General features: G+C 46.3%; 1 protein-coding gene across 1 annotated transcript; it reads left to right on the forward strand.

The window, feature by feature from the left end:
* The first annotated feature begins 270 nt into the window (after window positions 1–270).
* LOC124652617 lies at window positions 271–3,506 on the forward strand. The gene is made up of 3 exons (XM_047191657.1): window positions 271–2,034; window positions 2,329–2,555; window positions 3,176–3,506. The coding sequence occupies exons 1-3, from the start codon at window positions 271–273 to the stop codon at window positions 3,504–3,506; spliced, it is 2,322 nt and encodes a 773-aa protein (XP_047047613.1).
* Window positions 3,507–13,791: the final 10,285 nt, after the last annotated feature.

Raw genomic sequence — 13,791 nt, forward strand, 5'->3', positions numbered from 1 at the left:
AATTAATATTTCGTTGCTCAATTTTTCGGTCATAATTTGTCTTGAAAAACGTGTGCACCTTGTACATATAAAAGGAGATAGTAGTATGTACGTAGCATAAGCATCCGTAGTTACGATTTTGGTACAAGATCACATTGACCATGCATGACAAAGTTAGCCACAGTTTCGTCGTACAAAAGACACTATCAAAAAAAAAAAGTGTTGCATAATTGGAAGTCTTAGCGGTGACGCTTCGAAAACCACACATTAATCTAATCAATGGCGAGATGAATGCACACCTGCCCGTCAAAGCCCAGAACCCCAACAAGCCGCACCACCGCCATGGCCGGCGGCGAGCAGGAGCAGCTCCTTGTCCATGAGTCCTCTGCCCCCGTCATCTCTAGCTCTAGCAGCGTCCATCCTTCATGTCCCACCGTTCGATTGGCACACTTCCTCCACCCCCGTGCGGGCGGCGCACATCGCCCCGCCCTACCCTCTCCACCCCGTAACACCGGCCCTCTTCTCGCCGACGGGCTCCAGGTCGAATTCAAGGGCTGGGCGGAATCCCCAATCCTGTGGAGGCGGTGGGTGGACAAGCTCCGTCCGCTCTACGAGCGCCGGTGGCGGACGGTTGGGATCCTGGATGCCATCCTCGCCACCACCTACCGGGTGCGGCGCGACCATGGCGCCATGCTCCAGCTCGCCTCGATCTGGTCCGCCGGGACAAACACGTTTCTGTTCCCGTGGGGCGAGGCGACGGTGACGCTGGAGGACGTCGCCGTGCTCGGTGGGCTGCCCTTGCTCGGCCGGGCTGTGCGCGCGCCGCTGGAGCACGCGCCTCGCGGGGACGTGGAGGCGCTCCAGGCCGTCCGTTCCGCGCTCTACCGGAGCAAGAGCCGGAAACCTGACCACCCCGCCTGGGCGATGCGCTTCCTGGAGCCTCCGTCGGGGGAGGGCTCCGCCGCCCGCGACGGTGAAGCGGCCAGGTTGCTCGAGCACGGGGCATTCCTCGCCATGTGGCTGTCGCTCTTCGTGCTGCCGGCGCCGCCGTTCGACGTGATCCGGGCGGACGTGCTCCCCGTCGCTGCCATGCTGGCGCGCGGCGAGTGCGTGGCGCTAGCGCCCGCTGCTCTCGCCAGCATCTACAGCGACCTCTCCGCGCTGAACCGCTACATGAATTTGGCCAAGAGATACCAGCCGTTCGTGGCGTGGGCGCCGCTACACATCCTCCAGCTCTGGGTCTGGGCTAGGTTCCCCGAGCTTCGCCCTGAGATGGCGATCACTGCTCCTAGCCAGCCTTGGGCTGCCCGGTGGCATGAAGTTAACAAGGAGATTGACCTTGACCCCATGTATCTTCACGCAGTGTTCATGTCGCCAAGGGAGTTTGAGTGGAGGCCGTATGGAAGTAGCAGCTTTGCTCCGCCTCCGGAGAAGGCCTGCTCTTGGGTTTATGGCCGGGACATAGCAAGAAGTAAACAGCTGCAATCCTTTGCACAGTGTCTGCGTGCTTGCGAGCTTGTAGGCATGCGCTGCATTGAGCAGTACAATCCTCATCGTGTTGCAAGGCAGCTTGGCTTCGATCAGGACGTGCCTGCATCTGTTGCCCGTGTTAACTCAAATTGGGAGATTGCTTGGGGAACGTACATGATGGAGCCTAGAAAATTTGCATTCATCGTTCCACAGTACATGCTGGGTGTGACGATTGAGTACGCACAATGGTGGGAGCCTTACTCGTCGGCATGTGCTACTGCTGTTGCTAATTCTGCAAAGTTGAAAGAGTTCCGTTCTTTGGTTATTCCAAGGGGAGAAAATACAAAAGTTCTTCATGATGATAATGCTAGTAAAAAAGGACCTCCCAGCCTTATCATTAAACAGAATAGCAGCACAGAACATGGTGAAGTAGCCCACCATCACATTGTCAAGGGAGCAGTAAGCACAACCAGCAGCAAAGCCACTAGATCTGCAGCCGTAGCCCATGAGCAGTCAAGTCTTGAAGACATTATGGTGATCAGTGATGACGAGTCTGATGAATTAGTGGTCAAGGAACATGAATTGGTTGCAATGGAGATTGAAGGTAATGTAGAAGCAAACAAAGATGCATCAGAGCCAAACAAACAATCAGGGCTCCATTTGGAAGATTGTGCAGTTGTCCATAGGAAGAGCTCAGGTATGAGAATTCATGAAGTGGCAGTTCCATACCTAAATCCAGAAAGAAGGAAAATCAGAGATCACAATAAGCTATTGCTAATGTAGCGTTCCTCAGTCCTCACTTTTTTTTACCTTCATTTTTTAGGAAACAATAAGATGTCTTCTAGCAATCCGGTTGATGCAAATCCTGAACTGCCGAAGGGAGCACTAAGCACAACTAGCAGCAAAGCCAGTGGGTCTGCAGCCCCTCTGCAGTCAAATCTTGAAGACATTGTGGTGATCAGTGATGGCGAGTCTGATGAATTAGTGGGCGAGGAACATGAGGTGGGTGCAACACCAATTGAAGGTAATGAAAAAGAAAATAAAGATGCATCAGCCTCAAATAAACAATCATCGCCCCTTTTGGAACATTGTGCAGTAGTTAATAGCAAAGTTTAAAATAGCGGGCTATTTGTCTTAGTGGCCACTATTTCCAGACGCTAAGAAAACTAGCAAAGGTATCGAAGCTAAGCAATTTAGCGTTTTCTACCAAACAAGAAAACTCCTAGAAAAATTGGGCATCACATATTCATATCATTTATAAATATGACAAGAAACTCCATGATACAAACTTGTACTAAACAATAATGATGAATGTAGTAATAAAAGTAGTGCATAAATACGTATTATAACAATCATCATTATTGTTTAGTAAATATGACAAGAAACCCAGGTTATCTTTCAAATTCAAATATGGAAATATTTGGGTTTAGCTGGAGAAATAGCGCTATATTTTAGCCGTATTTAGCGTTTTAGCGTGATTTAGCGAGCTATTGGCGGGAGATTCTATTTAGCGTTAAAAGGGCATATCTTTAGCGGGAGTGTTGTGAATCCACTATAACGATGCTATAGCGATGAGATAGCGCGCTATTTAAAACTTTGGTTAGTAGGAAGAACACAGGTATGAGAGTTCATGAAGCGGCAGTTCCATACTTCAATTCAAACAAAAGGAAAATCAGAGATCACAACAATCTATTGCTAATGCAGCCTTCCTCACATCTATTTTTAAAAATTCTGCAGGAAACAGTAAGATGTCTTCTGGGAATCTCGTCGATGCAAATCCTGAACTTCCCAGGAGAGTAGTTTCAACAAATACACTTTCCTACCTCAAACCATTTGGGTGGGTGAAAGACGCGAAGGACGGAGATGCAGCTGGAACGAATAGGAACAAAGGAGCTTACCTGCCAAGACGGGAAGTTGGGACGAGGGAAATGATTGAAGAGGCATCTGCTGCCCGAGAAACCGAAAATGTTGTGCTGCAAAAAACAATCGACTCTCTGAAGAAAGAGATTGCAGAAGAAGAGGCGCGGCTGAGGGATAGAAACCCCTCAAAAGTTTGATGTGTGACTTCGTTTAGTACAGGTTTGTTGCTAAAACTTTCATATGAATTATAAACTGATTTTGGCCTCTAGACTGACTTTGGTTCCTTGGGCCTTTTTTCTTAAGTCTCTCTACGTGGTGAAACCGACACACACGCGGGGGCAGAGTCTGAGGAGGAGAAAGAATGCTCTATGGTTGGCAAAGGAGTGGAGACGACTGTATCTAGGAGGCACCACCTGCAGACATTATGCATTCATGATCGGCACCTTTAGATGGGCATGACCATCATGTACACCTAGCAGCTAGCACTGCATGCACAATGCTCCAAGTAGCACACTGCACACAGCTATGAGGCCATCAGCAAATGTAATATGATCATGATGCTGAGATCTGGTGGTGGCGCAAAATCTTCCATGAGAGCAGATGAAGGAGCAATGATTTCGTAAAGTTGTTTCAGCTCATGTTTTATTTCTTCCAAGATTGGTGAATTAGTTTCAGCTCATGTTTTGTTGCTTCCAAGATGGGTGATAGTTGTCGTGTGAAACATAGATGCGAGGAGACATTTTACATAATGCTACAATTCCATTCTATCGAATTTGGATTTATCTGAAATGATAGAAATTTGGGAGTGCATCAACTTACAACTCTGAGATGATATTAGCTAAAGCTACATGAGAAAAGCTTTGCCAAGTAAAAAAAAACTTGTTCAGTGTTAGCGCTTTGTTTCATTGTGCAAACTGCAAAAATATAAACCTGCCATGCACTGGTAGGATTAAAGATTAAGGACCTAATGGGCATTTTACACTTGGGTTAATAGTGATAAATAATGGAATTCTAGTAGTACCCCAAATAGTGGTCTCTCCACTGAGATAGCATACCAGAGAATGACTTATCAGTTTTTTTTTGTTTTTTTTTTGAGGGAAAATGACTTATCAGTTAGTACTGCAAACAGAAGAAAATAGTCACTGTGAGTAGAATCGGTAATGCACGTTTCATGGGATAAGACCGGGGTTGATAGCACACAATCTACTAAGTAGTAAGCCCATTGATAAGTTGATACCTAAGCCGTAGCAAAACAACATTACAGATAACAAAGCTTCTTCCATAGTCCAGGGTCCAGACCGCTCTTAAATCTTTAGCATACCAAGTAGTAGTGCAATAGATTCTATTTCTCGAACACTAGCAGTGCATAGATGAGTACTAAGATTACCTACACCTAATTTCAACATCACCAATTTGATTTCAAACATCATCAACTTGCATGAGAAAAGAGAAAGAAACAACAAAAAAAAAACCGACCAGGCTATTCATCGAACAGCTTGCGGGTGTCGACGGCGACGGCCAACCAGAGGTAAACACTAGTCCAATTCCACCCAGGAAGATAAAGCTCAGCCTCCATGCTCCAGAACGTACGGCCTCTTCTTCTACTCCGGCTTGCCGGCATAGCGGCGCCCCCTCTTTATTTCTGCCTTGCCGTAACGGCCAGCCTCGAGGCGCGTTTCTTCAGAAATTCGAGCGACACGCCAGAGTTCCTTCATGTCCATGTCTCGTTGCTGGGCGGGCAAGTAAACCAGTTCGGGATGCTTACTGCATAGGCTGCGAGCCAAGTAGCCTCGATCACACCAAGGGTGATCGAGTCCAGTGGCTAGAGCCTCCGCGTGCGCGATCTGCTCCAGGAGCGGCGCGTCGAGGTCGAACTCGAACGCTCGGAGCATCAGCCGCCGCTCCTCCTGGGTGGTGTCCAGGTCGTAGGTGCGCGCCAGGGCGTCCCACAGCTCCCTGGCGGTGGCGTGGCGGACGTAGTCGGCGAAGAGGCGGTCGGAGAGCGCGGCGAGGATGTGGCCGCGGCAGAGGGCGTCGTCGTGCGCCCACTGCTTCGCCGCCGCCAGCACGCTGCCCTCGTCGCCGGCTGGCGGGTCCTCGGTGAGCACGTGGGCGACGCGGAGGGTACGAAGACGGAGGAGCATCGACTCTTTCCAGCGGATGTACCCCTCGCCGTCATCCAGCGGCTTGACCTTGATGGCCGTCGCCATTGAGGACGGGGAGGGTGTGAGACGCGGGTGTTCGGAATTGGGTGGGATGAGCAAACCTGTGGGAAAACTGAAGAAATGTAGGGAAAAAGTTCTGGAAAACAGAGTCGACCGTTGCCTGCTAGCCGTTGCATTCTCTTTTCATAGTTGCAAACAGACATCATAACTTTTATTTTCAGGTAAACACATATCATATACTGAGCAACATACACATTAAGTGTGTTTCTCACTTCTAGATATATTTTAGCGTCTTTCCAATTGACGGAAGAGGAATTCAAACTATCAAAAGCGGTCAGGAAAAAAGGGCGATTTTCACAAAAATAACCTTTTAGTGAAAGTATTGCACAAATGATTCTCTGACGAAACTATTTCACTCCGCTAATCCTTTTATGTGGCGCCTATGCGAAGGGCGTCACACTTCATTGTGTGGCGTCCATGCGATCGGCGCCACAAATTGTGCCTGCGTGGCGTACACGTGTGTGGGTGGACTGCAACTGCTAACGTGAAAATCATGTGTGGCGCCCATGCGAAGGATGCCAGAACATTATGGTAGCTCATTTGGATGAAGCCTTTGCTTCCCAATCCTAGATCATGAGTTCAACCCCCACACCACCCGATTTTATTTTTATTTTTAAAAATTATGCTAGACATTGTAGTATGTTTTAAAATATGAAATCTAGCCTCATACTGTTTTGTAGAGTTTTTATCATCTCTTGCTTGCAAACTGAATAAACTAGATAATGCCTCGCGTGTTGCTGCGAAATATGAGCATGATGAAGAGAATGAGAGAGAGCTACACACTAAGGAGAAGGATAGGAAGTGCTGCGCTGACTATCAATGTGAGGAGAAGTCTGAGTTGAACATCAGTATGAACGTAGCTGGCAGAATCAAAGATGGGTATTGTCAATCTGCATCAAGTTCAGTTCGTATCTCTCAGTAAGCATGTATTTTGCCGGACTCAGAGTACACACCAGCAGGAAGTATACTTGTTTTGATCATGGTTTCATTGCACCATCCAAAATGGAATCGGACAAATATATCGATGTTTCTGTAGTGGCAAAAATTATGCTGTTTACCGTCTCAATGGAAAAGAAACTATGGAGCGGAAAAATATTAGGCTTTAGTTGGTACACACAAAAAATAAAAACTATGAGAATCCTGTATAAGTAATTTGATACTTAACTCAATGAATAAGCCTAAAAAGGTATATACAGCAGTACTGTAAATACTAGTTGAATGCCCGTGCGTTGCTACGGCTCCTATTTTTTCTTGCAATATATATATATATATATATATATATATATATATATATATATATCAATATAATAGATGAAAAATTTGCATGTATATAAAAGACAACCATAAAATATTCTGAAAACTCATAAGAATGTCTCAAAGCATATTTGACAACCGTTATAATTGACATCAAGATAAGCTACAGTGCTGAAAAATTCTTATAGATACAAAAATCTCTTTGTCACGTCTAAACATTTAAATATTTTAAAACAGCCCGAATCGCCAACTTGTTTTGCAACAGGGAACAAGCGTAAGTAGCTCGGTGTAATCTGGGAAAAATAGGAATATGGGTGATACAGTTGTGTCTTCTGAGGAAAATAAAAAAGGGGCAAAATATGGCTATGCAGGCTTCTGCAACAACACACCCTTTCTTCCTTTCCTCGCTTGCGTCCCTCCCTTCGTTACTCTCCGAGAGACATCAAATAGGAGATTTGGCATGCATCAATAAACTGAAATCACCTGGAAGGACATCCATCTGGGGGAAAACACTACCCTGTCTCCTATTTTCTTAGATCATCCATTGTCTTCCTTATTTAGGCTGAGATAGGAGATTGCAAATTATCATAAACCTTGGACGTACAAGATCTCTTGGCAGAACATGTAGGTTTGGTTCAATATCTGAAACACAGGCCGTGTTGAGTATGGCAAGACATCAAATGAAGAAGGTTGCAGTAAACATGCCAGAGCACCAGGCCTGCCTAGATATTGTAGAAGGTGTACTATTTTGGAGGCCGTGCAGATATTGGATTGGTACAATACATACCATGGACTAATAAAAAGGTCAACAATTTCTGAATTTTTTTCTAACAATTTGACATATTTTCAAGAAGTACCATATCACCAGCTAGTTAGTTCATCACGGTTAAGGTTCATACCATTTTTTGATCTCTGTAATTCCCATGCAATAGGAATACCAAAATGAGAAGAATAAAGTATTATATATTGTATACTTATGCGGAACTTTTGTGGTCTACAAATAACATTTGCACAAGGGCAATCTTGGTGTCAGCCATATTAATTCTCAAGGTGGTTTGGGCAAAAGAGCTAGCATCTAGTTATGAATACCAGGAAATAGTGGGGACAACAATAGCATTACCTCCATTTCAATATAATACTCCCTCCGTTCATAAAAAGATGTCGAAGATTTGTTTGAATTTGGATGTATTTATACACTAAAGAGTGTCTAGGTACATCTAAATTTAGATAAACTTGCAACATCCTTTTATGGACAGAGGTAGTGTTATCACCAGATTTTGGTCAAATCAGGAGATGGGCCGCGAGAGAGATGGGCTTGGAAGATTACGCGTGGAAGATTTCTGAAGCGGCCTTATATGGAGAATTTGGGCTAGTTTGCCCGTGTATCTTTTTATAGTAGATTGCGTCATGGATTAAAAGTTAGAGTTTGTCTCGTATACGGTGGGGATATTCCCACGTTAGAAAGTCCCCTGGACTATAAATATGTATCTAGGGTTTATGGAATAAACAACAACTCACGTTCAACCCAAAACAAACCAATCTCGGCGCATCGCCAACTCCTTCGTCTCGAGGGTTTCTATCGGGTAGCGACATGTCTGCCTAGATCGCATCTTGCGATCTAGGCAGCACAAGCCCCACGTTGTTCATGCGTTGCTCGTACTGAAGCGCTTTTGATGGCGAGCAACGTAGTTATCATAGATGTGTTAGGGTTAGCATTGTTCTTCGTTTAAGCATGCTTACGTAGTGCAACCCTTGCATATCTAGCCGCTCTCACACCTATCTCAGGTGTGGGGGCGGCACCCCGCTTGATCATTATTTAGTAGATCTGATCCGTTACGATTGCTCCTTGTTCTACAAGGATTAGTTTAATATCCGCAATAGTTAGGCCTTACAAAGGGGGAGGATCCGAGTGGCACGTAGGGTGGCGTTCGCAAGTCCTAAACAGGATGTTCCGAGGATCAACTTCATGTTGGTTTTTAGGCCTTGTTTAGGATCGGCTTACGAGCACCGTGCGTGGCCGCGAGGCCCAACCCGGAGTAGGATGATCCGATTATGCGGTGAAAACCCTAAATCGTCGTAGATCTCATTAGCTTTATCTTGATCAAGCAGGACCACCAAGTATTCGTGCACCCCGTACGAATCATGGGTGGATCGGCTCTTTGAGCCGATTCACGGGATAACCCGAGAGCCGATCGAGGCTCGTATTTAATGTTTACATGTATGCCCTGCAGGAAACTAAGCGAGGCATCCCCATCACCTTCCCGACCGGTATAGGTCAGGTGGCACGCCCTGCACTTCGCATCGCCGCGTGTGACCAGAAGAGCATTGCGGGCCGTCGCTCGGAGGGGTCTCAGCCAGCCGCAGCTCTAGGCTCTTCCCGGCTCTACGGTGTTGACAAGGCCGCTGCCCGCCGGTGGGTTTTGGCGATCAACACATTCGCAGCACGCCGGTGGGACAAACGTCTACATCAACCACATCGCCATCTACATCCGAGATGGCGGACGGCACGCCGGTCACCTACGAGGAGTTGCTCGACGAGCTCAAGAAGCAATACAACGAGATCAAGGCCACCCTCGAAGCCGACCTCATCGGCTCTTTTCGGAGAACCCGTTCCCATGGCATCGGATGGAAGGGATTCTCACCGCAAGGTGCACTCGATGGGATAGACCTCTGCGCCCGTCGGAGGAACGCACCAGGGGACCGCGGCAGGAGATCAACTACTTGGTGGCTCACTCGCTACATCGCCACTCGAAAACTTGGTCAACGTGTTGGAGCGTGTCGCTCCGCGCGTAATCCAGGAGATCATGAGCCACCGGTACTCGCCGTCGGGACCAGCTCTCGGGACTCATCAAGGAGAGTTGCCATTCCGAGTCCCGTCCACCGCTGCCATATGCGTTGGCAGCACCTGCTGAAGTGCCGACTACACCGGCATTCGTCGTCTACAAGATTGGTGGTGACCCTAGTGACTACCGAGTTCTTGATCGAGGCGCCTAAGGAGATCCCTCAAGGATACGCGTGCACGTATGTGCCGGATTGTGGTAACTCGGGCACTCACAAACCAGGCCACAACATCGGGGACTCCGGCGAAGACGGGAGGAACGTCGGCAACGAGCTTGAGAAGCGGACGTGGCTAACTAAGTACGCCACACCGACGAAACTCCCGAGCCCAGCTCCCGCAGTTGGCTCAGAGCTGGAAAAGCAAACATGGCTGGCTAAGTACGCCACCCCGGCGAATCTTCAGAGTGCAACTCCTACAGCCAGCACAGCGGATCAGATCAGTACCATACTTAGAGACCAGTTCGGCATGGTGCCGAAAGAAGGGCGATCGGCTATTCCAAGCCGTACCCCGACGATTACGAGATGATCCCGCTGCCACCTAAATATCGGCTCCACGACTTCTCCAAATTCGGTGGATCGGATGGCTCCAGCTCCATCGAGCACGTCGGCCGATATTTGGCTCAACTAGGACCGGCTTCGGTGTCGGATCAGCTACGCGTGAGGCTCTTTTCACAGTCCCTCACGGGATCGGCTTTTGGATGGTACACCTCTTTGCCAGCAAACTCCATCCAGTCTTGGAAGCAATTGGAAGAACAGTTCCATATGCAATATCATTCAGAAGCTTCCGAGTCTAGCATTGCCGATCTAGCACAACTACGTCAGAAGCGCGGGGAAACGGTGACAGAGTACATCCAGCGCTTCAGGAATCTTAGGAACCGATGTTATTCGGTTCGTATAACTGAAAAGGAAGCAGTCGAGTTGGCAGTAGCAGGCTGATGGCGTGTATTTCACACGTTCGTTGGGCAACCCCAAGAGGAAGGTATGATGCGCACAGCAGCAAGTTTTCCCTCAGAAAGAAACCAAGGTTTATCGAACCAGGAGGAGCCAAGAAGCACGTTGAAGGTTGATGGCGGCGGGATGTAGTGCGGCGCAACACCGGAGATTCCGGCGCCAACGTGGAACCCGCACAACACAACCAAGCTACTTTGCCCCAACGAAACAGAGTGAGGTTGTCAATCTCACCGGCTTGTCTGTAACAAAGGATTAACCGTATTGTGTGGAAGATGATTGTTTGCAGAGAAAACAAGTAAAAACAAGTATTGCAGTAGATTGTATTTCAAGAAAGAGAATTGGACCGGGGTCCACAGCTCACTAGAGGTGTCTCTCCCATAAGACGAACAACATGTTGGGTGAACAAATTACAGTTGGGCAATTGACAAATAAAGAGAGCATGACAATGCACATACATATCATGATGAGTATAGTGAGATTTAATTGGGCATTACGACAAAGTACATAGACCGCCATCCAACCGCATCTATGCCTAAAAAGTCCACCTTCGAAGTTATCATCCGAACCCCTCCAGTATTAAGTTGCAAAGCAACGAGACAATTGCATTAAGTATGGTGCGTAATGTAATCAACAACTACATCCTTAGACATAGCATCAATGTTTTATCCCTAGTGGCAACAGACACAACACAACCTTAGAACTTTCTCGTCACTCGTCCCGTGTGTCAATGCGGGCATGAACCCACTATCGAGCATAAGTACTCCCTCTTGGAGTTAAAAGTAAAAACTTGGCCAGCAGCCTCTACTAGAAACGGAGAGCATGCAAGATCATAAACAACACATAAGCATAACTTTGATAATCAACATAACAAGTATTCTCTATTCATCGGATCCCAACAAACGCAACATATAGAATTACATATAGATGATCTTGATCATGATAGGCAGCTCACAAGATCCGACAATGATAGCACAATGGGGAGAAGACAACCATCTAGCTACTGCTATGGACCCATAGTCCAGGGGTAGACTACTCACTCATCACTCCGGAGGCGACCATGGCGGTGTAGAGTCCTCCGGGAGATGATTCCCCTCTCCGGCAGGGTGCCGGAGGCGATCTCCAGGATCCCCCGAGATGGGATCGGCGGCGACGGCGTCTCGCAAGGTTTTCCGTATCGTGGCTCTCGGTACCGGGGGTTTCGTCACGGAGGATTTAAGTAGGCGGAAGGGCAAGTCGAGAGGCGGCACGGGGGCCCACACCATAGGCCGGCGCGGCCGGGGGTGGGGCCGCGCCGCCCTAGGGTTTGGCCACCCCGTGGCCCCTCTCCGTCTCGTCTTCGGTCTTCCGGAAGCTTCGTGAGAAAATAGGCCTCTCGGGCTTTTATTTCGTCCAATTCCGAGAATATTTCTTTACTAGGATTTCTGAAACCAAAAACAGCAGAAAACAAAGAATCGGCACTTCGGCATCTTGTTAATAGGTTAGTTCCAGAAAATGCACGAATATGACATAAAGTGTGCATAAAACATGTAGATAACATCAATAATGTGGCATGGAACACAAGAAATTATCGATACGTTGGAGACGTATCAGCATCCCCAAGCTTAGTTCTGCTCGTCCCGAGCATGTAAAACGATAACAAAGATAATTTCTGGAGTGACATGCCATCATAAACTTGATCATACTATTTGTAAAGCATATGTAGAGAATGCAGCGATCAAAACAATGTGTATGACATGAGTAAACAAGTGAATCATAAAGCAAAGACTTTTCATGAATAGCACTTCAAGACAAGCATCAATAAGTCTTGCATAAGAGTTAACTCATAAAGCAATAATTCAAAGTAAAGGTATTGAAGCAACACAAAAGAAGATTAAGTTTCAGCGGTTGCTTTCAACTTGTAACATGTATATCTCATGGATATTGTCAACATAGAGTAATATAATAAGTGCAATAAGCAAGTATGTAGGAATCAATGCACAGTTCACACAAGTGTTTGCTTCTTGGGGTGGAGAGAAATGGGTGAACTGACTCAACATTGAAAGTAAAAGAATGGTCCTCATAGAGGAAAAGCATCGATTGCTATATTTGTGCTAGAGCTTTGATTTTGAAAACATGAAACAATTTTGTCAACGGTAGTAATAAAGCATATGCATCATGTAAATTATATCTTATAAGTTGCAAGCCTCATGCATAGTGTACTAATAGTGCTCGCACCTTGTCCTAATTAGCTTGGACTACCCGGATTATCACCGCAATACATATGCTTTAACCAAGTTTCACAAAGGGGTACCTCTATGCCGCCTCGTACAAAGGTCTAAGGAGAAAGCTCGCATTTGGATTTCTCGCTTTTGATTATTCTCAACTTAGACATCCATACCGGGACAACATAGACAACGAGATAATGGACTCCTCTTTTAATGCTTTAAGCATTTGACAACAATTAATTCTTTTCTCATTAGAGATTTGAGGATGTTTGTCCAAAACTGAAACTTCCACCATGAATCATGGCTTTAGTTAGCGGCCCAATGTTCTTCTCTCACAATATGCATGCTCAAACCATTCAACTCAGTGTAGATCGCCCTTACTTCCGACAAGACGAACATGCATAGCAACTCACATGAAATTCAACAAAGAGTTGATGGCGTTCCCCAGTAAACATGGTTATCGCACAACAAGCAACTTAATAAGAGATAAAGTGCATAATTACATATTCAATACCACAATAGTTTTTAAGCTATTTGTCCCATGAGCTATATATTGCAAAGGTGAATGATGGAATTTTAAAGGTAGCACTCAAACAATTTACTTTGGAATGGCGGAGAAATACCATGTAGTAGGTAGGTATGGTGGACACAAGTGGCATAGTGGTTGGCTCAAGTATTTTGGATGTATGAGAAGTATTCCCTCTCGATACAAGGTTTAGGCTAGCAAGGCTTATTTGAAACAAACACAAGGATGAACTGGTGCAGCAAAACTCACATAAAAGACATATTGAAAACATTATAAGACTCTACACCGTCTTCCTTGTTGTTCAAACTCAATACTAGAAATTATCTAGACCTTAGAGAAACCAAATATGCAAACCAAATTTTAGCATGCTCTATGTATTTCTTCATTAATGGGTGCAAAGCATATGATGCAAGAGCTTAAACATGAGCACAACAATTGCCAAGTATCACATTACCCAAAACATTTATAGCAATTACTACATGTA

The sequence above is a fragment of the Lolium rigidum genome, chromosome 1 (assembly GCF_022539505.1).
Source record: "Lolium rigidum isolate FL_2022 chromosome 1, APGP_CSIRO_Lrig_0.1, whole genome shotgun sequence".
NCBI lineage: Eukaryota > Viridiplantae > Streptophyta > Magnoliopsida > Poales > Poaceae > Lolium > Lolium rigidum.

What these genes read in the sequence shown, in the direction of transcription:
- LOC124652617 (XM_047191657.1), top strand. Translation starts at nt 271, where the DNA reads ATGCACACCTGCCCGTCAAAGCCCAGAACCCCAACAAGCCGCACCACC. An exon ending in TGGTCAAGGAACATGAATTG is followed by an intron (nt 2,035 to 2,328) that starts GTTGCAATGGAG and finishes GAACTGCCGAAG; the next exon opens with GGAGCACTAAGCACAACTAG. An exon ending in CATTGTGCAGTAGTTAATAG is followed by an intron (nt 2,556 to 3,175) that starts CAAAGTTTAAAA and finishes ATCTATTTTTAA; the next exon opens with AAATTCTGCAGGAAACAGTA.